The sequence below is a fragment of the Sciurus carolinensis genome, chromosome 3, assembly GCF_902686445.1.
Source record: "Sciurus carolinensis chromosome 3, mSciCar1.2, whole genome shotgun sequence".
In the NCBI taxonomy this organism is placed as follows: domain Eukaryota; kingdom Metazoa; phylum Chordata; class Mammalia; order Rodentia; family Sciuridae; genus Sciurus; species Sciurus carolinensis.
Window position 1 is genome coordinate 32,380,268 of NC_062215.1, and position 25,982 is coordinate 32,406,249.

The 25,982-nt window shown below is 47.7% G+C and overlaps 1 protein-coding gene across 1 annotated transcript in view; it reads left to right on the top strand.

Moving 5' to 3' along the window:
- LOC124979001 (RNA-binding protein Musashi homolog 2) overlaps nt 1–25,982 on the top strand; it is a 242,505-nt gene that overhangs the window by 214,934 nt on the left and 1,589 nt on the right. The window contains exons 7-9 of the mRNA XM_047543042.1: nt 18,573–18,781; nt 20,536–20,608; nt 23,030–25,982. The exon at nt 23,030–25,982 is cut by the window's right edge and continues 1,589 nt beyond it. Coding sequence (XP_047398998.1) covers nt 18,573–18,781; nt 20,536–20,577 — 251 coding nt within the window. The 3' untranslated portion in view covers nt 20,578–20,608; nt 23,030–25,982. The remainder of the gene's footprint in view (nt 1–18,572; nt 18,782–20,535; nt 20,609–23,029) is intronic.

Genomic DNA, 25,982 nt, shown 5'->3' on the forward strand with positions numbered 1-25,982 from the left:
TCGGAAGGGCTATGGGGTGGGAGGCAGCTTTGTTTTGGCTTTGGGTGGCAACTCGTATCTGTCAGGGCTGTGGCGTCAGGGTAGGAGGTCCAGGGGGCCTTGAGCTCTGCACCTACCTCGGCCCACTCCTCTGGGCCAGCCTGCCCACCTTTGCCTAATTCCTCCAGAACCTGAGGTGAGCAGGGCTCAGGCGACCCCACCAGGGAGGTCCCCGCTGACTCCTAGATAACTTCACTATCAGTGGTCACTTTTCTTTCACCTTCACCTGGTAGCTCGAAATATCATCTTTTCTTGTGCTCAGTCAAGAGTTTGTTTGTTTATTTTGATCGTATTCATTCAGTTCCAGTGGCCCCATCATGCCCCACCCAATCCGAAATCCAGTTTGGTAAACAACTCCCTCCCCCCCAACGTGAGGGAAGTGGTTCAGATTTTCGGGCTACTTTATTTCAGGGTGACATTATGGGTGGGCCCATGGATCAATCTTAGAGCTGCTGAGCCCCCTGGCGTGCCCCCGCCCCATCTCCGGCCCCAGCCAAGACCCCTTACTGTACTTTATACTTGCCAGTTTATCCCAATCTAGTTACGTGAGCTCCCGATGCTGGTGGTGAGTGTGAGAGTCATGTTTCTGTTGTCTTTTCTCTTGCTTGGTTGGGGCTGCGGTGAGAGAGTGTCTCTGAGGCATACTTTCCCGCCTCTCTTACACTAGGATCTGCACACCTCCTCTCAAACACTCTTCTGAGCACGCTCAGCGGGAAGGTTTGTCCACACCTATTAATCCTCTCTCAGTGTCCAGCTTCCTGTTAGTACCAGCTGGTTTGCATGTTTTTGCTTGTTCAGATGAAACAGTTCAAGAAACAAACTCATATCCAACTCTCGAGAAATGTCTTTTTTTGTACACTTTCGTTTTCGATTTTTTTTTTTTATTAGTTACAACTCCAAAACACCTGTTGTCCAGTAAAACATTTCACACCTCCCTGCCTGTTCTTAGATTGTATGTATCTGTGGGACTGACTAAATGCATGCACTGTAGTCAATGTACCGGTAGCTGTAGCTGTAGTTGTAGAACATGCATTGTTGAGTTGATATTACAGGGTCTCCGATGGCTCGGCACAGCCCGGCCGTCCGAAGGATAGCATGGGGACCAGGAAGAGAAGGGGCTCCATATTTTCAATGTTGCCAAGGGGCTTGGATCCATGTTCTCGCCATCAGCCACCACCACCTCCCCTCACGCTCCCCACTCCCCCAGTCCAGAACTGGGTCACCACCCTCAACTCTAGCCTTCCCAACTGAGATCTGTTTTGAATGTCCAGCTTCAGTGAAAGAGGATGGTACCAGGGTTGGAAGGAGTCTTCAAGTCCTTCTTTGTTCTCGTCTTCTTCCTACTGTTCTTGAACAGAGCGCCAGATCTTTTCTTATTTCTGAAGGTGCACCAGCAAGGCTCCCTGAAGGCCATCTGCTCCTTGAGTTCTTTGGCAGCTCCCTCCCAGCCCTTCAGGGATACAGGCCTGGGTGGAAGCTCCGTCTGTGTGATCTGCTCCTTGGGGTGGAGGGACATGAGACCTGGTAGGGAAGGATTTGAGAGCTCACATCCTGCAGACAGGGCATGCCCTGGGTCCTGGTGGATGGTGTTGACATTGGTTCTTCTGCTTGGTAAAGGTGAGGGTGGCCCGTGGGCTGAGTGATGGCATCCTAGTGTGGAGATAACAGCACAGCTTCGTGAGAAGGGGAAGCGAGGTGGGCTTGGAAGATCTAAATAAGAGGCCACCTGCAGTTTTCCTCTGTCTCCCCAGGAAGGCCTTCTGGAAGGGGAACAGGAACAGTCCTGCAGCCTCTGCCCTCCACTTAGGGGCATGTGTAGTCATCCATCATTGGACACACTGTCTTCCCTGCCATAAGGGAGGGCTCTCGGAGCTTCTGGAGGTGCCCCTCATCTCCACAAGTTGGTGCCCCCTGGAACCTGCTCTTTAACCCATGGTGGTCAGTGATTCTGACCCAGTGCTGCGGGACACAGGCGGGATCTGAACCTTTAGGGTGTAAGTTATGTATTACGGGAGACAGAACTCAGCAAAACGTCCCAGAGTCCGTGAAGTCCTCCAAGGATGTGTAGTGATAGAGTGAAGGGTTAGCCCTGTGGAGAGAAGCGGCACTTCTCTGGCAGTCACCTGCAGAATCAGGATGCACAGGGACTGAGTGTGCACCAGGCCAGCTGGATGAGGGCCCTGAAGCCCCAGGCAGAGAAATCTGGAAAGAATGGTCCTCCTGGCTTGGCCTGGGGATGGGGGCATGAGGGAAATGACCAGGATCATCAGTCTTCAAGGCTGCTGCAGCTGCACACTGACCTAAGACTGGGGAGCCGGTAGGGACGGAAGACAGTACAGCACCCCTCCCAACTGGCCTGAGTCCTCCATGTGGCTCTGGGGGAGAAAGCTTTGGGAAACCCTTCCGGTTGCCGGAGGATCTGCTGCTACTGGGGTCCACTGTAGCACCAGCATCAGGGTTCCCAGCTGTAGCTTTCAACAGGCATTCACTGAGGATTTGCTATTCCAGGAACCAAGGAACATAAAGACAGAGAGCTATTCTTGCCTTCAGTAGTCTGAGAATCCACTTGTGTTCCCCGAAAGTCCCTATTGCAGGAGATGATGTGTTGTCTCTGCCTTGATAATGACCGCTGTCAACTTCATTTTAAGAAGGGAAATGGATACCTTTCATTTCTAAAAGTGACTTTCCTGTGCCTCATCACCAAGATCTGAAGTGGGGATGGAAGGTGGGGACACGGTAGCACTCTCTACTGTCCCACCCAGTTTCCCTGAGCTGGCAGCAAGCATCCTGCCAACTGATCCCAGGATGGCCCATCTGGGGGTAAGGTCACAGATATGCCCTTGAGCTAGAGTGCAGCCACATCTGTGGCCCTGGAATAGAGCCAGCACAGTGGACCAGAGGGAGAGCAAATCTGTGACCATTAGGACCAGCTGCTGCAGCCATCCAGACCTACCCAAAGGCTCTTACCTGAACCTACAGCTTTCAGCTCACTGCCTTTTGTCCTGGGGAATGGCATCTTGTATCCCAGTTCATCATTGAAATTTCCATTTCTGGGAGGACTAGGACTTTTCCCCATAAAGAGTCCAGCACTAGATTTCAGTAACCCCAGTGAATTTATAATAATGTGCACAGGTGCCCACTGCTGACCTCAGCTTCATTCATTTTCCAAGGGCTTTCGGACCAACCCTGTTCAGGATAAAATACATCAACTCTAATCAATAATTTTGTAATAGAAATACCGTGCACTTGATAAATCAACTCTAGTGCAATTAGTGACTAGCCTTGAAGCCCAGACCTAAGTATAAGTTAATCCTAAAGTGAATGGAGTGGGGGAATGTTAATGGTCTTTTAAATCAGTGGGTGACACATCCCTGCCTCCTCCCCTGAGCTTATTGGCCCTCTCTCTCTCACACTAGCTCAGGAGCCCAGGCCCAGCTGTCCAGCTCCACGAAGCGTGGAGAGCACATTAGAGAGGGACCAGGAGACCCGCTCCCTGCACCCCGCACTGGGTCGGGATACTACTGGGTCCCGGAAGTCCCAAAAGCTAGTCTACCCCTCTGCAGTTGATGAGCATCTTCCAAGGACAAGCCAGGGTGCATCATGGTTCCTTATATTTCTGCAGAGCTTTGATGATCATGTTGACAGTGTCATGTCTGTTGTCACAGCCATCCCCTGAGACAGACAGGAAGGCCGAAGTTTGGGGCTTGGTTTTATGTCAGAAAGCTGGACTGCAGAACGGTTACGTGACTAAACTAGAATCGCACACATAGTTATCTGCAGAGCAAGACTTTGGTCAAGCAGAACTCTAGATTGAAACCCAGATGAAAGTAGCCTTGTGGAGGAGCTATATTTGTTGGTGAAGGACTCACCTACCACCCAGACACCTGGCACAAGCAGCAATGAAGTCCATGGGGGAGTGCCCAAGCAGCCACACACTCTTGCTCTGGGTCAGCTGTGACTCCAGCCTAAGACCTCGAAGTCTGATCTTTCAGGCAAAGATCACAGAACAGGCCCAGGACCCATCTGCCATGAAGTTCGACTCCAGCAGATATTTATCAAATGTATAACAATTATGATTACACTTGCCCCAATTCAAGGGTGCTTTGGACTGTAAGAGAAGATCCAGCTCAGTGTGGTTAAATATTTTAGGGGATTTGTTTGTTAATACTCTGGAAGATCCTTAGAAGAGTAACTTTCATGTATAGATTGTTCAGGGCCCTTTTTATGTAATTCTCTAAGTTTTGCCCTCTTCCTAAGTCCAATAACATCTTGATGTTGGTTTCCCTCATGGTGGCAAAATGGCTGCAGCAGTTTCTTGCATCACACTGTCCTGTCTAAAAAAGAGGTGATCACATGGTCCAGAATTCTAACAAAAGTTCAAAGCTAAGGCCTGGGTTACAGGAACCAATCATTAGGGATCCATCTCCCTCTAAACTGAATGGCTCTTACACTGTGATGGCAGATGGAATCCCAAAAGAAAACCTGGATTCTAATAAGAGGGGAAAAGGGAAATTGGTGCTGAGGAGATAACCAGTGGTGTCCACCACAGCCCTGGAAGTTCATGGAATAATTCAGGCACTGGTCATGCCCTTGAGGACCCACCAGCCTAGCATGGAGACTAACAGGTAATCGATGCCAATATGATGGTATAGAACCAATAACAGAAACCCGTTCGATGTACAGAAGTAACACATAGGAGGAAGTGATTAGCTTGGCGTAAGGGTGTCAGGGAAGGTTCCACAGGACAGTGAATATTTCATCTGTCAGTGGACAAATGGGAGCTCCCCAAAGGACCAGGGGGATAGCATGTTCCAGAAGATTAGAGTGAATTTGAAGCCCAGCAAATCATTTAATTCTGGCTGGAGAATTAAATAAAGTGAGGGAAGAGAAACAGATAAGGTCCGAGAGCAGGAGGTTCTTGGTGCCCTGCTAAGGAGTCTGGATTCACATGGGTAACTGGGAGCCTTGAGAGGCCTGAAACCTGGAAGTGACATCAGATCTGCATGTTAGACAAGCCCTGGCAATGTTGTCCAGGGGGCTTGGAGAGGCAGAATTGGAGACTGGCAGACAAATGAGAAATAATTCATATACATTATAAACACCAAATACAGGTCAGTATGCAAGTACCCAAGGAGCAGTGGGTCTTTTGCTCTTCCCCATTAGGTGATTCACTCTGGCCCTCTGGCATCTGGGGTGGGATGCTGAGGAATTGTACCATGTGGTCTGCCTTTCACAAACTCCCAGTCTTCTGAGGAAGACAAGCTACACAATTGATATAAGAGCTAGCTTGTCATATAGGTGGATTCTGTCAGGGCCAGAAGGCACACAGCTGGCACACACCTCCATGCAGAAGGTGACACATGGCATGGACCTTGGAGGGATTTAGAGTCGGGGTAGAGACAACAAAGTTCTGGGACATCTTGAAAACCAGATCAATAGAGTCACTTTGGCAGAAAAGGGAAGTTCATATTCTTGATGGCAGCAAATGGAGCCTGGGAAGGACAGAACTATCTAGGAAAGATGACCTGTGCAGCAGTCCCAGAGAGAACATCTTGACTCCCTTAAGCCAGTGGTCTCAGGCTGGGCTTGTAACCCAGAACAAGAGGAGAGGAGTGGGACATTGAGAAGATAGACAGGAGAGCACTCCATGATGGGACTCCACCTTACCTTCCCAAGACTCCCTTAGATGGTAGACTCTTAAAAAAATTTTATTTATTTTTTGCAATTAAACCCAGGGCCTCACACGGACTAGGAGAGTGTGCTACCTCTGAGCTGTGTCCTGAGCCCTCCCGTGATTCTGCTTCACTTCTGCCAACAAGCTCTTCATTCTGTGCTCACAGCTGTTGGTTCCCATTCCTTGGCCCTCATAGCAGCCCCTGCCCTCATCCTTCCTGCCCGTTCATTTCTCTCTGTCTTTATTTTTGCTTCCTCAAAATCTGGCTTAGACTAACCGGAAGCCAGGCCTGGTTAGCCCTTCCTGGGCACCCTTGCTCCGTGTCCTAAATTCTTTTCTTGCTTGGTGAGTTCTTCTTAATGAAAGGTGGGATAGGAGTCCTTTAAAGACATTTTACATATACCTCAGAATGGCACCAACCTTCTCAACCCTATAAAACATCACTTGCCCAGGAGGCGAAGTCAGCCTCGTCCACATTCTTAGTATAGAATACTAAGTAATGACTATGCAATTAGAGAATGCAAAAAATAATGGGGCCCTTTGTTCCTGGATGCTTATTAATATTAGTAAAGAGTATCCCCTTTCCAGTTTGGGAAGTGGGCAAATAATACTTTTGAGCTCCTGTGATTGGCTGTTGGGATTAGGTCTGTCAGAGGATGAGAGAGCCATGATGAAATCCACTCCATGGCATGGAATGGGAGGGTTCTGGCCAGCATCTTAAAATTCACACCTGCCAGTGCAGCCTTAAAGGAAAGATACCTTGAAAGTGGATGATAGAATGCTAGAGACGCTGCCCAGCCAATTTCAGTAAAATAATGATAATAGTAATACGTTAATAATGGTTTACCTGTTATATGAATGCAGTGAGTACTATACCAAGCCCACCTACCTTATCCATGTTTAATTCTCATAACACCATGAAGTAGGCCCCTTTTTATTTTACACACACACACACACACACACACACACACACACACACACACTCATACTGGCAATGGGGATTAAACCCCAGGGAATTCTACCATTGAACTACATCTTCACCGCCCACCCCCCCCACTTTTTTAAATTTTGTGACAGGATTTCACTAAGTTGCCAAAGCCCAGCTCAAACTTGTGATCCTCCTGCCTCAACCTTCCAGGTTGCTGGGATTACAGGCGTTCGTCACTATGCCCAATTCCCATTCCCATTTTAAAGATTAAAACTGCAGCTTAGAGAAGATAGTATCTTATCTGAGGTGGCAGAGATAGGAATTGAGCCTTGATGTGCCTCAAACACTATCAGCAGATGCTCCACTGTATCAGCCCAGCATCGCCTGAACAAGACTGCAACTTTAAAATATACACCCAACAAAAAAAAAAAAAAAAAAAAAAAAAAAAAACTGCTCCCAATTCTTAATATCTTTAAGGGAGAACCCCAAATCATTTACAAGTGGCTTCATAAGGCATTATATGTATTTTTTGCACCCACTTCTACTATTAGTCTTAATGTGATTCTGCTTGGCTTTCTTTGCCTGACATTTCTGATCTGACTTCTGGTCCCTGAATCCTTTCAGACCAAAGTCAGACAATGGAGACCCAGAGGAGGTGTGGTTGGGTAAGAGAGAGCCAGCCTTAATGGAATTATTTGAAGGGAACCTTTAGCTAAAAACAAGGCTGAAGGAAGTTAGCCATTACCCAAAAGAAACTAGGGGATGGAACCAGGGAGAGATTCTCTGGGAAGACAGACGGTATCCGTAGGGAGGAGTCAACATCCCTTCAGATACACTGCTGCGAGGGCTGCATCTGGACGGTTGCTGGGAAACACAGCCCAGCCCTAGTGCTGGGAGGCGATTGGCTGCCCAGTTGCTGGGGCTTTTCTTTGGGCCAATGGTGGAGAGAGGGGCGGTCCATGGGGGGGGGTGCAGTGGACTTCTCAACCAGTCATCCTTCAGGGAGGCTGGACTCCGGGTACCATGGCAACAGCCAGCTCGGGTTCATTTGTTTTGTAGATGAGTAATTACTACACAATTAGAGAAAGCTAAAAATAAAGGGGCCCTTTGTTCCTGGCTACTTATTAATATTAATAAAATGGTCTGTCCAGGTCTGTGGTAAACAATGCAAACCTGGGTGCCTGTGTTAGAGGACGTGTTTGGGAAAGGTGGTCCAGCCCTGCTTCCCTGTCCCTTTACCCGCAACCCCGGTTCCCCAGCCCTGCTTCCTCCTCTTTCTGGAAGTTATTTCTGAAGTTAACCTGGAGAGGATGGACTTTCCTGGCCTTGGGGAGAAGAGCTTAGCATCACAGTCTCACACAGGATCTAGAATGCCCTGAAATCAAGGGGTCAGTAAGGCACAGACCCAGGCCACGCCCTCCTCCAAATAAAAGACCAGAAGTATAGCAGCAAAACAGATAACGTGGGCCAAGGTTGGAAGAAACCCCCAGCCAATTTTCCTATTATGTCCCTGCCACGTTTTTTTTCTGGCTCTTGTTTATTCAGCTCCAGGTTCATTCAATAGTCTTTTAAAAACCTTCCACTGAAGTAACCAGGATTTCAGAGTCTCCCCGCCCAGCCTCCTCTCCTCCCACCTGTCTTGTAAAGTACATTCAGTTCAGGTTGGGAGTGACATGCTTGAGATTTCCCTGTGTTTAAGGATTGTCTCTACTACCCATGTCCTGACCTTCAAGGTCCAAATAGCTGAGAGGCTTCTCTTCCTTACAACCCTTCCCCCTAGTAGGGGGAGAGGTTGCCTTTGGATTAATCCAGTGAGGATGAAAAATGGCTTTAAAAAAACAGGCAACATAAGTGCATAGAAGAAAGAAGAAAGAGTAGGGGGTCAGAAGACTTCACTCCAACTCTGCTGCCACCTCTTCTAAATGAGGATTTCAGACAGGGGCGGGGGCATTTCAGCCCTACAGCTCTGCATTGCTGCTGTTTCCAAAGCTCCCAATTTCTTGTCCTTGAAGATGAAATCAGTGACAATGACAGTGGTTTAAGATCTGAGAGGAGTGATGAGAAAGAAAGCTTTGAGTTTCCAAGTGATAGGAAACTTAGGGGGCATACATTTGGACATAGTCATGCATTGTTTCATGTATAAGGGAATGGGAGGGACCAAATATTTCCAGAATTGTGTGTATCTGTATCATCAGATTTCATCGTTAATTGTAGTTGATTGAGACTTTGAAGGTCTGCCTCTCATTAGTAACAGTGGACCTGTTAGCTGGGCCCAAGAGCACATGCCTGTAATTTCAACTACTTGGGAGATTGAGGCAGGAGGATTACAAGCTCAGGCCAACCTCAGTAACTTAGCATGATCCTGTCTCCAAATAAAAAATAAAAAGGGTGGGATGTCACTCAGTGATAGAGCACTACTGTTAGATTTAATCTCTAGTACCCAAAAAGGGGGGAAAATGGAGCTGTTAAGTAGTTGGTAGTGAGCACATCAGCCCTGAGATTGGAGTCAGTGCAGTAGTTTTGAACTTTGCTGCATGTTAGAATCACCTGGTGAGTTTTTAAATTTCCCTGTGGCCAGGCCACACTGCAGAGCCCTCAAATCAGAATCTGGCAGGGTGGGCCCCAGGCAAGTTCAGTGTGTAACCACAGGCTCAAGTGCCACCTGGTTCTTGCTGAAGGTTGAGCTTCACATCATCTCTGTGACTGTCACTGGCACCCCGGCCTGGCCTCTTCTAACAGGAGGCAGGGGAGGCCTTCCTGCCTGGGTCCGGGATCTCCAGCCCACAGTCTTGGGCCTGGGGTTCTCCTGCCTATCATTGGTATTCACAGCAGGTCCTAGAAGACCACTGTCCAGGGTGGGCTAAAGTGTCTTCGTTCCCATGTGACTTCCTTGCCCGTCTTGAGGATAGGCCTGTGCTGGCTGAGATTCGCAGCATTATAACATAGAACAGGCAGCCTAAAACAACCACAAACAGGGAAGCAGCCGCCCTCCTTGACTGTCTGACGAATGGGGCTTTTGGTAAGGTCGGAGTTTGTTTGTTATTAAAGACCTAATTAGAAACATGAGAGGAAGCTGAATGGCTCCATGCTTGGCTAATTAGTGACATGTATGCACCCGCTTTGAACTTCAAGGACACAGAGCTATTAGCGCTTACATCAAAAATGGATTAAACTCCTGTGCCTTTGTAATCATTAAAGACGGGCTGCTCAAGTGGAAAGCCTTTTGTACAGGTCCTCAAGGGGCTGTCCCTTAGGCACCCTCTCCACCCTACCCCCTGGCTGCTGGAGCCCAGGGCAGCAGGTCGCTGTTGGATATGACTTTCCAGTCTGGCATCCTCTGAAGCCACAGCCTATAAATGTCGATCAGTCCTAGGGTATTCCTGCTCCCCACTGGACTTGCCCTCAGCAGAGGGGAATAGTCTTTTGACACTGAGATCAGCCCTCTCTGTGCCCCACTGGGTCCAGCCACTGTGAGGGAGGGGAACAGGAGTCTAGGTTGGCCTAGGGCTTACTTTCCCTCTCACAGCACCCTTGCCCATTAACACTGACTGGGGGCTGCTTTGTGCTCTGAAGCTCGTTGAACCTTAGGATGTGACACAGTGGAGGTAGGTCTAGGCCTCAGGAGAGATGAAGTCCCCTTTCACATTTGGCATGCACCACCCAACCTTAAGGAATCCCGGGTCTGATGGGGTACAAGCTCCAAACCCTTGGCAGCTTCCACTCCAAGGTTGGGAAGTTGGTTCCTTGTCCTTGAATTTGCCATTTCTCTGGGGCAAAGACAGATCCAACGGAACAGAAGAACCATGTCAGACCATGATCCTGAGAGGGACAGCTCCCTCCCTGTGTAACACAGTGACTTTCATGTTAGAGCTGGGTTCAGGCCTGTCTGAAACACTGGGTGACACTGGATATATTCCCTAGCTTCTCAAACTCTGGATTCCTATTTTAACACACGGGTAATAAAGTCCCACTTATAAGTACCTACCAGCAGGAACACAGAGGTGCTTGGAAGTCTGAGTAGTTATTGCAGCCTGGCATCCTCTGAAGCCATAGCTTCTAGAAACTTGGTGCTTCTTGTCTCACTCACTTTCACCTCTCCTACCCCCACGAGTGGGCAGTGTTTCCCTGCCCCATTCTTCTTAACAGCTGCGAGATGACATCTGATTCTTACATAGCGCTTCATCATGATGGAGAATACATTAGGCCCATCTCCTAAGTCGGTAGTCCCAGCCTTGGATTTCACAGCGTTTTTAACATATTTGTAGTGCAGAAAATATGCACAAGACCTAAGCAAGGATCTGACTCCTCTGGCAGGGGGCAGGGATGTGACACTAGGCGTGGGAAATACTGAGCACACAGAAATACAGCAGCACAGGAGAATGGCTGGGCAAAGCCAGACTTGTCTCTTTTTGGAAGTTAGAGAAATGGTTGTGCCTTGAAGACAAAGGCAGTCACTGGGTCAAAGCAAGGGACATTCTCAGAATTGAACTAGGATTGACTTGGAGCCACCAGACTGTTCAAGAGAGATGAGGGAATTATTTCCAGACACCAGGCTCGGTATTTCCTTTTGATTCTCAGGGCCCAGGGAGCTGGATGAAGAAGCACAGGCTCCGGGTCACCATAGGTAATGTGCCCAACTGTTGGGTGACTTAATGTAGTGGTACAAGGTTGCTGTGGTTTCTGCTGGATTTTCTTGTCTGCCATTCCTGACAGATTCTAACCAGTGCAGGCTTGGACCCTCAGTTAACTTAGGGAAGAGGCAGCAGGATGTTCATGTTAAAACTCCCCCTGCTTCAGCCAAACCATAAATATTTGTTAGACAGTCACACAGAAGGGCGAACTCGCATGCCAGTGCCAGCCACAGGCTCCATGATGCTCAGGCACCAGGCGGGATCTTGTTCCTGTTCCCTTCCCAGGGTCTCTCTCTCTTCCTCCTAGAAACCTGCAAACAAGCTCAGCTCCTAGGTCCCCTGGGAGCTTGGAGAAATAAGAACCTGAGGTTGGTTCCAGAAATTTCTTTCTCTGTTCTTGTGATAAAAAGCCTGGTTTCTTTGACCACCAGGCCCAGTTCACTGAAGGTTGCTGTATCCCCAGGATTTATACCATGAGCAGTTGGCCATCAGCCACTGATCTCCATCTTCTGCCCACCCACCTTCCCAACCAGCCCACCCAGAGCCCACACAGCATGGTTCTTTGTGAGCATGAGGCACACTCACAGACCCTGATCAGGGCTGATAACCAAAAGGCATCAAGCTGTAAAGAGAAGGTTGTATCTCAATGTAAAGTGCATCGTCCTGGCCACAAAGCCTTCCTCAGATGGGTCCATTCTGGATGTTTCCACTGATACTGCTCTGAATGGTAGTGAGAATCCCCAGCTTTACCACCACTGTGATATGGGAGGGCTTTAGAATTGACTGTTAGTGAAGTTAGCTCTTGAGGGTTGGGCAAGGTGTGACTTCACCAGAAGCTAAGATCTTCCTACAAAAGAATTAGCCACAAGTCTTAGGTTCTCATGCCCAGTTCCCTTCTTGAGACCTGCTGACATTGATTGGCAGGCATCAACACTAACCACAGTGGTCTGAACTGGGCTAAACTTTGAGAAAACAAGTGGACACTGAAGTCTTATAAGATGGGCATCATTGTAACCACGTTTGGACCATCACATGACTCTGAGTGCCCTGTCCGTGCATGAGTGAGCAGATTCTCACTGTGTGTCCCATGCAGTGTGAAGATGAGCCATGCATCCATGGGTACACCAAGACTGGCACAATGTCGTCACCAGGCTGAGTTTGCTTTTCTCTGTAACATACCTGTTCACATATGGAGACCATGGAAAAGCAATACCCACACCTTGCTTTCTTAACCCCCGCCCCCATTTGAAAGTATTCTTCCCTTTCTCTTCTGAAATTGCCTGAATTTCAGCAGAGCTTTAAAAATATATTGTGGATAAAATTGATTGTCCCTGCATCTGGGTCCCTGAACTGATTTGATTTTAATTTAGCATGTCATACCATTTCCCCAGGTTGGACAAATTGCTGGCCTTCGCTGTCTGTCTCTCCTACCTTCAGGCTAAGTTCTAAAAGGAAAGCTCGAGCCAAGGATCCCTGGGACATAGTGTTCGGGCAGACTTCTGCTTTGCTCTGCATGAGACCTGCTGTAATAATTTACAACTGAGTGTTATCTTTCCTTGCTGACCCTTGCCATTCGCCCATCTGCCTTCAGGGGTTGCAGTAAGGAGACTACAGAGTGGGGTCTCCAACTCTGTTCCCCGGGAGGACCTGGGGCTGTTCAGCAGTCATTCTTCAGAGCTCTCAAGGAGTGGCTGTCCATTGAGAAGGACTTGTGAAGGTCCCTGCTGTCAACAGCTACCAGGCGCTGTGGACGCAGCATCCATGGAGTGTCCAGTATTGTAGGGGAATAGAGGGGGGTCACACTTGCTTCAGAGACTATGCGTCTGATCGGGAACATTGGGTCCTGCAAGAACCTTGATAACTCCACATAGCCCACCTCGGGGAGTTCCTTGCTAATAGGGAGACGGTACTGCCATTGTAGAGTTTCAGGCCAAGGTAAACATAGAACATGATATAGACAAGATGAAGGCCAAGGTGAGTGTCGGAGGGGGCCATGACTTTAATTAGTTTCTTTAATTTCTCTAAAACAAACAAAATCCCTAAAATCCAGTTTGATGGATTAACACAGCCCCTGTCCTCTAACACTGTCACACAGACTCATGACCTTACCTGCCCTCAGTCATCCATTCCATTGGGAACTGGGGGCCCAGAACAGGGGCCATGACACCAATCAGCCCAGACTCCCTTCTGCTTGACTCAGAAATGCGGAGCGTAATTAATTTTGTTTTGGCAGCACGTTCCCTTCTGCCTTGGACCTAGAGAGGTTGGACCCTCCATTGCAGTGGCCTCAGCCTAAGCAGCACGGGCTGGCTGGGCAGGGAAGAGGTTCTCTCTTAGAAAAGTGCCGGGGGCCACCAGGGTCCCAGTGAAACCTGGTGGCAGTGGATGATTCATAAAGCCAGGGACTGAAATTGTCTCAAGGGCTGGCCATGCCTTTGGGAAAATGTGAGACCCACCAAACTAGGAGCCTGGCCTCAGGCTAGAACTCAGTGGACCCCTGGCTTGTCACACATTTGTGGGCTAAACTCATCTGGAGAGGATTTTGTCACAGTCACTTTCTCTGGATCATTAATAGTCAGTTTTCAGGTCTTAGTACCAGAGGTGCCCTTCAGGGGTACCCCTCCCCCCCCAGGATTCTTGGCTCTAGCTTTTTGCCTAAGATATTTAGAATGGATACAGAAATGTCTAGACTTCCACACCCTTCCTAGACCTACAGTGAAGCTGTTCTGACTCCCGCCACGTCCCCACCTCAAGGACTAACTTCACCCTCAGTCCAGCCCCTGTAACCATAGGTAGGCAGAACCACTTGCAGACTCTGCCACCTGGTCAGCATGCATCTCCCCTGGCTCTTTTATAACTCGGGGGAAGGCGCCCACAAATTTTGGTGTAACTCCTACAGGTGAGTGTCTGACTACAGCACCCATCTCTGTTAAAGTCTCCAGGATACGATTCTTAGGCCTTCCTAGGTCAGCCCTCAAGCGTTTCCTTGGTGGACAGGAAACTCCTTCTAGTCAATGTAAAGTGCCTCCAACTTTCATTCAAATGCATTTCCTCTTGCTGTCCTCCGTGAGATTTAGTGTCCTTGCTTTCCTCTCCCTCCCCCATCCCAGGAGTCCTTCCTTCAGGTCCAAGATGATTAAATGCATGAAGCGGATGAATTGGATCTTTTTGTAAATCACCTCCTGATTTGTATGGCAAGTGAATTGCATTTTCCTATATCAGATTTTCCTAAATCTGCATATGGTACCTGCCTTGCTGGGCTCTGCATACACAACTATTTCAAAAATAGTGTATTTGTTTTAAACTTGACAAGTCACAGAGCACTTTCTCTTCTTTACTCTCGCAGCTGCCCAGAGAGCCACGCTGAATAAGGCAGATGTCACTTACACATTACAAACAATGGCACAGGCTAGAGGGGCTCGGACCAAGGCACACAGCTGGAAGGACAGGGCCAGGGTCACACACAGGTCTTCTGACTCCAAGTCCAGTGCCCCCTTTCTCTACACTGTAGCCACCTCCTAAGGGTACTGCCTGGACTGGGAAAGCCCAGAGGATGCTGGGCGGTAGGGGTGGGGGTTTAGAAGGAACTTGCCCAGGATTAGGCTGTTGCTATGGACACTGCCCAGAGCCTCTGATGGAGGAATGAGCCCCCAAATGGCCAGCCTGGTGTAAGGCTTGTCCCAAGCCACTTAACACTCACAGCTTATGTTGCAGAAATGCCAAGGTGTTTGCAAGACATTACCCTCTTCTGGGACAGACGTTTTAATATCCAGTTTCTAAATCTCAACACTGTTTATTCAACAGTATTTACTTCTTCCCTAAACATACACACACACACACACACACACATGCACATGCACCCTAGCAGAGCAGTAGACAAGGTGCCCTTGACCATTAAGAGTGATGTTCTGTCCTCTTTCAAACCTGATACTACTATATAGGACCGATTCCAGCCACTCAAAATGAGTCTTGGTACCCGGAGGAAGGTACCTTTCATTTAAGACGTTGAGAATTGACTGGAGGGCGGTTTGCACAGAAAGCACCCTCACGGCAGAGGCTTGGCTATAGGAGACTCTCCAGGAGAGGGGGTCCTTGATGACCCCCTTTACCATGTAGCCAGCCAGTGTTCAACACATGAAATTACACTGACTTCCGGCCGGAAGAAGAAAATAGCGTTGTCCCTGATGCCTTCCCACATCTGACAGGGGGAACAGTACTGACAAGTTTATGTGCCAACTGTCCATCCTCATTCTCTATCAGCCAGAGCCGTTGTCTTTTGAGACTTCCCAAAGATGCACGGATTTGCAGATGGCTTGTCTGGGGACTTTAGCATGCTCCCTGGGGCATGGTTCTTCTGCCACAAAGAGACAGGTAGGTGGTGACTGTGGAGCCTGGAACGTCGCTCCTGGGTGCCCAGCCCTTGAGTTGCAGTTTCCACTGCCCCTGGAGGAGACCCAGCCATAGCTAGCGCTGATTGCCTGCCCACTGCGCCCTCTGCTGGGGACCCAGTGGCCCAGTCTCCCGCCCCTGGCTTGGGGAGATTTGCAAGGTGACTTTGGGCTGGGACTCGGGCATTGTGATGAGCAAGTGCATAATAAAATGGGACTTGGGGGTTTAAAAGCTGCATTCTAATACGGTGCCTTCTCCACGGTGATTTTAGTGTCATTTGATGGAAGATGACTGAGCAGGGAGGGGTGATCCAGGCCTGAGATGAGCCGCTCATTATGAAATTCCCTTCAGGCGCACTCCTAGACCCCAGGCCTCTGGGCACACAGAGGTTGCCAGGGATGGCATCCCACCAAGTCCTCTTGCCTTCTGAGCCTCTGGAGAGGGGTATCTCTGGACAGCATGCTGCATCCTGTCTCCAGGGCTGTTTGCTCTGGCTGGATTAGTGTCCGGGGGCCTTTCCCTGCTGGAAGGAGTCAGCACCAAAACCTCCCTTCTCACCACCTCCTAGACGGGTGGTCCTGCCCAACATCTTCCTGGATCTGCATCCCACCCGAGGTGAAAAAAACAGAAGAATGTTCTTCTTCATCTCACACTGTGCCTCCCCAACCCCACCCCATCCTCTTACCCTGAAACAGAACAGCGTAGTTTGCTCTTTGTAGATGGAGGAGTTCTACCTGGGAAACCAGAAGTCCACCATCTGGGCTCTTTACATTTTCCTGAGCCCAGGAAGTGGGGGGGAGAAAAAAAAAAAGAGTGTTCTACCAAGATAAGACCACCTTTTGAATATCTCGGCTTGATATTTGCCTCCATGAGTGAGAAGGGCCAAATGTTATCTGCAAGTTTAATCTTCTGTATTCAAACATCCCAGTCCCCTTTGTCTGCCAGCCCATTTCCAAATAAGCCACTCACTTGCTCTAAGCTGTAATATTTTGTTTTTTTCCTTCTCTCTAACCTCTTCTCTCCATCAGCCTGTTTATTCATTTCTGGGCTGCAGCTTCAAAGGGGCTCACCTTGGGGCTTCCAAAGGCAACAGTTTCCGTTTTTCTCTGCTGAGTCAGGAGCCAGGCTCGGCTTGGTTTGGTCTCCTTTGTGTCTTCAAGTTCCCACTCAGTCTTTTGCCAGCCTGGCAGTGAGGGTATCATCGGTCTCTTCCCACACCTGTGATAAGTGGGTGACGGTCAATTCACTTACGGCTCTTCACAGCCCCAGGAGTAGGGAAGGCCTTTGCACAGGCCCCCAGGCAAGAGCGACTCTGCTGTCCACTTCAGATGTTCTTTCCTTCTGCCCTGGAAGGCAGCTGTCAGGGACAGAGGGGATGCCAAGAGAGGCAGAGGGAGAAGCGAGCCTGCAGCCTTGTGGAACTAACGGTGTGTAGGTGTGTAATGCTCAGACTGTCCATTTTTTCCAGTCTGTTGACCAAAAGTGGCCAGCCCCAGACTCACCTTGAGGTTTAAATGAGAACTTACTTTTACCATTAAAACAGGTTTGTTGTTTTTTGTTGTTGTCTTTTTTATTTATTTATTTTTTTTTCTATTTTGGAAATGACATTTAAACTACTAAGGGGAAATAAAGATGAGATCAAATGAACCTGGTTGACAGGCCGTGCCTCTCTTCAGGAAGGGCATGAAGGGATTTGGGGGAGACAGAGGGAGGGGTCTGAGGCAGCATCACGCTCTGCCCCAGCCCCTGCCCCCAGACACAACCTGCCACTCTCCAGGTGTGTGGGTGTCAGGTCTGCCCTCTGTCAAAAGGGTGCGTTCCAAGCTTTCTTTTTCTCAGTCTGGAGCTTACACCTGAGGATAACTAACAGAGCAGGCTTTTTGGACAGATAAGCTTTAGCTGTAAATTGGTTCCGTTGGTATGCTGCATTCATACTTCTTTGTCTTTTTTTTTTCTTTAAACAAAAGGAAAAAAAGTTTAAATCCCCCCCTTTCCTTCTCCTGCAGGAGGTGAGTGTGTGGGTGTCCTGTAGGACCATTGTCTCCACCCCAACTTTAGCCCAGCCTTCAGGTTACCATCCCCCCATCCCCTCCCTCCATCCCTGCTCTCCACCCCAAAAGGGAACCCTCTGTCGCCATCATTACCGTTACGTTAAGATGCCCGAATTCTCCATGACATATCCCATCCTCCGACCACTTCAGTATTAATGACTTTCATGCAGGGATATAAATGGGAGGGGTGGGAAAGGAGGGAGTAGCCAGTATGGGGAGGGGGCGGGTAGGGAGGGATGCAGAATGGAGATCTTTTTTGTCTTTTTTTTTTTTAACAAATTTGTCATTTAATGGATCCAAAAGAAAAAGAAAGAAAAATGAAACATACACATAAAAAAAATTTTAAATCCCCTCCCCAAAGATTTTTTTTTTTTCCTGGACACAAATTGCTTTGTTTCCTGTCACGTTTTAATATCAATATTAACACAATGTGTAGTCTAAAACTAGTTCCTTTGTAGTTTGCATGGGATGTGAATGCTGTCTCAACGTGCCCAAATCTAGAAGACTGCATGAGCGTCAGTTCAGATGTGAAAAAAAAAAAATCTCTCTCTCTCTCTTTTCTCTCTCTCCTCCATATATATCTCTATTTCTATTGTGATAATTTGGTGGGCAGTGAAGCACCTCCGGTTGGTTGCCGTAGTGTGTTGAATGATCGTTTTTTTCTTCTCTATTTTTGGAGCTCCAAGCTTCTTAGTAGTAGCCTGGGCTGAGTATTCTTGAGTCCCTGCTCATGTTTTCGCATGGCCTTGGTTGAGTGTTAGAAGTTGGGCCTCAGCTGTTTTTCTCGAGTGTTTGGCTTGTAATGATCGGTGCATGCCTGGCTTCTGGCCTCATACCCAGCTCTATTCTCTGCACACCAGTCCTGAATAGCTACAGTGCTCAACCGAATTTTGGCGCGCCCGCTTCCCCGGCAGGCTCCAACCCGGCGCGGCCCGGAGGCTTCCCGGGGGCCAACAGCCCAGGACCTGTCGCCGATCTCTATGGCCCTGCCAGCCAGGACTCCGGAGTGGGGAATTACATAAGCGCGGCCAGCCCACAGCCGGGCTCCGGCTTCGGCCACGGCATAGCTGTAAGTACCTGCCTTCCTGCCCTCCTGCTTCCCGCTACCTGCTACTTGACCAGCTCCTTGTAGTCCATGGGGAGGAAAGTCCAGAGTTAGGGGCAGAGGAGAGCACAAGTAGGTCCCCATCAAAGGTCACGCCAGCTACCGAGGGCTAAAACTGCTCTGTCTAGACATATTCCGAGTACCTCCCGGGTGTCCCGGTGATGGAATGGAAAGTACGTGGGTAGTTCAGATTGGTGTCACCACTCCATCACCTGCAGCCCTTGCAACTTTGAGCCACTTGAGCCTCCTGTCCCTGGCTGCAAAACGAGAATAGTTTACCTCCCTCCACACATTGGTTGACAGTGAGCAGAAATAGTGTGCATCCCGGGCTGGCACATAGTAGGTCCTCAGTGTCTAGCCATCCCCTCACATCAGGGGTAGCGACCTCAGTCGGCAGAGTTCCCAACTGATGTCCATGGGCATCTCTGGTGCCTGGGAGGTGGTGTGGGGGGCGAGCCCCCTCCCAGGCCGTTTCTTTTGCTAACATTTCTTACAGTTTCCAGGTTCCAAGTAAGTTCCCATTTGCGTTCATAGCTGTGGCCCCCCGAAGGCCAGATGCATTTGATATTTGTAATGCTCTGTGGTTCTATAATCTGACTAATCCAGGCAATGGAAATTTGCTTAACAGATTTGCATGCTGTTTTCAGATTGTATTGTTCTTTTCCCTCCTGGTGTGTGAGCATGAATGTGCCTGAGCTCGCTGTCCCTTCCATTTTGGAAACAGAAAACAGCCCAACCCCTGCCTTAGCCAGCCTCTGTGTTTTGGAGGCAGTTTGGTTTTGAGCTGAGATGGGAGTGACTGTGGTCCCAGGTCACGTCCCTGTCAGACTTCACACGTGGGAGAGAGCGGGCAAGCTTTGCCTTAGGGGCCGCGCTGGGGAGAACAGAGCCTGTGCAGACAGCCTGGGGCGCCCGGGTGGCCCCATCCACGCCCCTGGCATTGGGAGCCCCCACTTCACATGCACTTGCGCAAACACTCTCATACACACGTTTTCTCTCCCTCTCCCTCTCTTTCTCTGCCTCTTACACACACACTCATCTGCCAGCCCTGGCCTGTGTGGCCTGGGTCCTTGTCCAGTTCACTCCCAAGCCACTATCACTTGAGTCAGTAGTTTGATAAGTCTAATCCCTTCGGATCAACTGTAATACCAAATCCAGAATGTTATTATTCAGCCCAGAGCTGCATCAATTTGGGGAACCGTCTATCACCACTTAGAACACGACTCATTTCCATTTTCAGTGTCCAGAAACACAGACCCTGTTTGTTCCTGAAAACCTGGGTCTTTGGACCTGTGTGCTGCAGTGATTTCTCTGAAATAAGCCACATAGCTACATGGTTTGTCTGCACTGGGATTTCTTCTCCCCAGCTTGAGCCATCGGGACCGTGGGCAGAGACTCTTATCTTTGCCTTTTGGGGTCAGGGCCCCCATGCCCATCATTTTAGGCACAAGCCCCACTTTCCCACTACCCACCCACACCCCGGAATCTGGCTCTTGGTTTCCCGTGGGTAAGCAGACAGGCTGGGATGGGGGTCTGTGGGGGAGGGAGGGACTGGAGCTGGAGGGGATGTCATCCTGGCCCCTCATGGCACGGTGTCTCAGAATTACATATTCATGCTGGCAACCACAGACTAGTCCTAGAGATAATTTTCTTTCCAGAATATGACAATCTGTTCCCATGTAAGCGCACTGATGACCTTAACAATTGTGCAATTTTAGGGACCTTTGATTGCAACGGCCTTTACAAATGGATACCATTGAGCAGGTGCTTTCGTTGCCATCTCACTCTGAGGTATTACCGTCTCTGCCTTGTGTCTCCGCCCTGCCGGCGTGTCCGTACATGTATATGCACCGGTCATACATGTATGCGCATGCCCCTGTCTCATCACATCAACATCTCTTCCTCCTCTTTCTGGACTCCTTTTCAGGGGGGTGGGGGCAAGAACAAATCCAGACTTTTAATCTCTCATCCCTTCCTCCAGCTTTTAATCATGACCTCACCTTCCTTTTTTTATTTCTCTCTCTCCCTCTCTTTGTTTTTTTGTGTTTTGGTTCTTGAGTTGGTTATTTCGATTCCGTTTCTGTATCTTTTCAACCCTCATCTTTCTCTGTCTTGAAATACAATCAAGAGTGTGGGAAACTGGAAGGCGATTTCGTGCTGTGCCCATCCCAGGAGGATGGAGGCAGGGAAACTGGACTTCTGCCAGACCTGGGGGCAGGAGATGGGGACCAGGGCCACTCCCGAAGGTCCTGTGAGCTGACCTTGTTGGTGACTGGGCCCTTTCAGCTCCCCAGGGCTCTCTGGGGCTCAGCCAATGGGATTCATGCAGTCAAACAGCCAGACTCCATCTTTTAGTGAAAAGAAAACATTTTTGCCAGTAACTACTGAGTAATTATCCAGATTACCGCACGAAAAGCAAATTAAATTAACGACATCACCTGCATAACGTGGATTTGGATCCCTGCCAGTTTCCTAACCTTTTAAACTGAGCTCAAGTTAATTAAACATTTTTTTAAATCACTTTGATGGGGATATGGAGGGGGTGGGACAGAGGAGTGGGAGGTCGGGGTGGGCAGTGAGCAAGCCTCCTGCCACATTCTCCAAAAATGAGTGTCTGTCATTCTTGGGAAGAACACTAAACAGGGAGAGGGGTTGTCCTGGTGAAGTAATAGATGTGTGCTGTGGTAGCACATGAGGTGGTGGGGGGTGTTGGAACATGGGTCAGTCTTCTCAGAAGTGGGAGGGCAACAGCTGAGACCTGGGAATGAGTTCTACTCGGAAAATCCCACTGGCACACAAGTCTTTCATTCTTGGAGTGGGGCAGAAGAAGCCTGAGTTGGGTCTTGGGTGGAGTGTGATTGCTCCCAGCCCTAAGTCACACGGGACTCCCAGTCTGGTGGGACAAGTTGGGGACAGTTGAGTTGAGCTCCACGAATCTCTGGATTTCTCTCATGTTGCTGCTAAGGAATCACCTCAACTAACGCAGCTGCCTCTCTTAACCCAATAAGCCATGTGTGTGACTTCTCCCCCGCCCTTACCTCCACTTCCCTTCGAGCACTGACCCAGGCATTGCTGGCCAGAGCCAGAGGCCACTAACAGTTTGAAGGAGAGCTTCTTGCTACTAATTAAGCTGGGTTTGGGGGCCCAGAAAGGTTCCTCTGAGAGCAGGGAGGACTGATAGGTCCATGGACTCTGGGGGTTGAAAGGAGCTCTAGCCCCCTGTGGAGTGAGATGAAGGGGGAATTAGACAATGGGCGGGGCACAGCAGAACCTTGACTGAGCAGTTGCTGAGGCTGCTGGTCCTCGCCCCTCCCTTCCTCCCTCAGAAGAGGAGTGCAGACCTCCTCCCCCCAGCGCCCTCCAAGGGGAAGGCGGAAGTCAGCTCACCTCCCTCACCCAGCTCTAGCACCCAGTTTCCAAAGAAGGCTGAAGTAGCCAAGAGAGTGCAGGCAGCAGCCCGCCCCTTCCAGAAGGAACTCAGTGAGCCAGTCGAGACCCAGGGTCCCACCGCGGCTGTTAGGGGCAGGCCAGACACACACTTTGTCCTCAGCAGAGGTGCCCTTCTGACTTTTGGTGCCATCCACAGAAGAGGGGCCCAAACCCACAGTCAATTCAGGGAAACCCAGTTAGCAAGTCTGTGAATGCTGGACCCAGTTTTGACCTCCTGAAGCAGGTTGTTTGTTGTATATTTTGTTTTTGTTTTGTTTTGTTTTGTTTTGTTTTGTTTTTTTAAGTATCCTGACCTTCAATCCCTTGGTATATAATACATTTTTTTTTTTTAGTATACATTTGCATTTTCTGTTATCTATGGGTATCTACTAAAGGCAGAAATTATTCTTTACCATTTAGTTTTGAAAACAAGTTTAAAAAAAAGTATCTAAGTAATGTGCAGTTGGATCAGCTGGCTGGAAACCCAGCCTGACCCTTATACTGCCTTGACCACAAGAAGCCTCCCATCCTGTAGCCCATCAGCAGAATGAGTGGCAGAGCTGCCCTCCTCTGGGCAGCAGGCGTGGCTTAGACTCAGATTTCCATCTCAGGAAGCTGTTAGCCAGCCCTTGTCACACATGCTCAGTTGCCCAGCCTAGACCTTTGGAAGCGCGTAGTTGAAGTGTTGGAGTAAATCACGCCCTTGCCTGACCCTTCTTCTCTCTCCTCCCACCCCTGCCCTCTGCTCTCTTCGGGACACTCCTGACCTTCCTGGCCCTGCAGAGCATACCTGGATGTCCAGGCAAGACTGGGCGAAGTTTCTGAGTGGCCCTTTGTTTAGGTGATGTCCTCAGACCTGGACCCCCACAGCCTCACTCCTCATCCCAACCAGAGATGGCTCACTTCGGATCGAGGGTTGACTACATCTCATCTCACGAATCTGCTGTAATATACGACAACAGCTTTTAAATGTGTATATAACCCATGATTTTGGTTTGGTTTTCGTTTTTGTTTTTCTTGATGGTTTCCCTTCCCCTTCTCTTTTCCCCGCCTCCTTTTAAATCTCTTTGAATCACATTTGGTAGTCATTTTGACTTAGTCCAGTAGTCACCTAGCTTGAATATCTAGTCAAAAGCTAACCATAGTATAATTGTTATATTAAGGAGTTATTTTTTTTTTCTTAAATTTTTTTTTTTTTTTTTTTTTTTTTTTTTTGCTCGTTTTGATTCTGTTCTCACTTTTAAAGGATGCTGAGATGGTGATGTTGCTCTCCATATTTTGGTACCAATTCCGAGACTATGAATTTTCAGGTGTAACTTTAGCACACACTGAAGCTTGTTTTGAGGTGGGGAGCGGGAGGTGGGCGTAAACTTTCTATTTTGCGTTGTAGAAGAAGTGAGATGTAGTAGGCTAATTAACAGACTCTCTAGCGGTTCTTTTTTTGTGATGTCTCTTTGTTAACCTAAGTATCTCTATTTTCGGCAATAAGGTAAGGACGACCATGTTTTGAGTGTCCTCCTTTTCTATAAGTGCTTTTTTTCTGTTGAAAGAGGTCATATTATAAGGTTTTTTGAAATTGTGAATTCTAAAAAAAAAAAAAAAAAAAAAGAAACGTTGTAAATACAATTCCATTAACTACATAGAAACTATTAAGAAAGAGAGAATCAAAAATATTTTTGTGAGGGAGTCGGTCCCAGGCAGTTTGATGCTCTGGAAGGAGGAGGGGAGGGAACGTTGACTAAGTCCGGTACTGAGACTGAAGAACACCCAGCTGCCAGGACGACCCCGGACAAGTGAGGGCGCTGTCGAGCTCTGTCGTCAGCGCGACAGACCTATGAACTGTACTAGTATCCTACCAGCCTAACAACCTCTCTGTCTGTGCACAGCTTCAGATGTTACCGTCTAGCTAGATTTTTATTTAAAATATGAAAAACTGCTTTTCCCAAGACGTTTTTTAAAGACAAAGCTACAATTTTAATATTTAACATATTTAAAGTTTCAAAGCACACCTGTTTGGCTTGGGGGGGGTAGGGGAGGGGACATCCTTTTTCAGTCTTAATTTTTAAATATTTGATCATTTTCTATCGTCCAATCATTTCAGCACCTCCAAACGTTCCTAGGACCCTCTGCCTCTCTCCTCCCCCTCCCCGCTGACCCCAGCCCCAGATCTGGGGGCCCCTGGGCCAGGAGTGGATACGCCTGCATGAATACAACCTTTTCTCCATTCACTTTCTATTTACAAATTAGGAAAGCAACCTTTTGGTTTATATATTTTTTTTAATACCTCAGTGCTGCAAGTATCACCAGAGAGGCTATGGAAGAATTTTTTTTTAATTTATTGTAGATGTAAACAGAATTTTAAAAATAAAAAGTATAAACATCACTGCACTGTGACTGGTGGGAAAAACTGACAGTTTCCTGTTTGCACATGTTTAACATTTGGCTGTTATAATATATGGTCCTCGGTTGGGGAAAGACTTATGATGAAGGATATTTTTTAATTTAACTTTTTTTTTAAATATTGGTAATAGGTCGGCAACAGCAACTATAGAAGTACAACTCAATAGATGGCATTAAAACATATTGTAGTGTGGATATATATTTTTTTCTTTTTAAAAAATGTGATATTGACGTTTTATTAATATTTTTTAAATTGTTACGTTTATAAATTTGGTACTTAAGGCACAGCCAGTATGAGACACTGAATGCGACATTTATTATAAAGAGCTGCTGCACTCCTATTTTTATAAATTTTACTAACAAAGTAGACTAATGTAGACATTCACAGACATGGTAGGGCAAAAGCATCTTTAAACTAAAGACTTCAAAATACTAACTCAGAAAGAAAGAAAAAAAGCCTTTTTCAATTCTAATTAAACAGCTACAGCATTTTTTTTTTTTTTTTTAAGAGAGAATCATGTTTTTCCAGTAAAATGTTAGGTTGTTTGGAGAGATTTGGGGGGAATTTTTCTGCTTGTTTGTTTTCCTATTTTTTTTTAAATATATTAATTTCCAAACAACCAGGTTAAGTAAAATGCTGGACGCTTTTAAAATATGAGAACTTACTCAAGTCACAAAATAACAAAATAGAAGTTTTATTTAAAAAAAGAAAAAAGAAAAAAAGAGACAATAAATTCCCAGAAATTCCGTGTCTAGCGAGGGAATTTAATTACTTTTGTCCATGTTGGTGATGTACTGTATCCCCTTCCTTTTCTCTGCATCCCCATCACCTCGTAGAAGACTCTTGGTTGATCATTGTCTGTTAATAATGTATAAAATGGCTATCTTGTAAGAGTGCTGTCCTGGTACTAGTGTAGTGACTTTTTTTCTCCTCTTTCTTCTAGTACATATTGATAGGTATAACGTAATTAAGGTTTAAAAAAAAAAAACTAGACATAGTTATTCAGATTTAGGACCAGTAAGGATAGAACTTTCTCTTATTTATGACAAGAAAAAAAAAATGCTAATAATTTTGGGGCAGTTTTTTCCTTTAATTTTTTTTTTTCAATTTCAAGTTTCATTTTATTTTTCCTGATCTGATGTGGTTTCAACTAACCCAAGGTCTCACAATGTTCAAATGCCGACCGACTCTACGGCGTTTAGTGGATCCCCACTCCCCCAAACTGTGAAGGGGTGTGCCATACTACCTTAAATGCTAATGCTAGATATGCAAAACTGGATTTTTTTAATTTATTTTTTAAAAGAGGGAGGCATGGTATATTAAAATGATTTTACT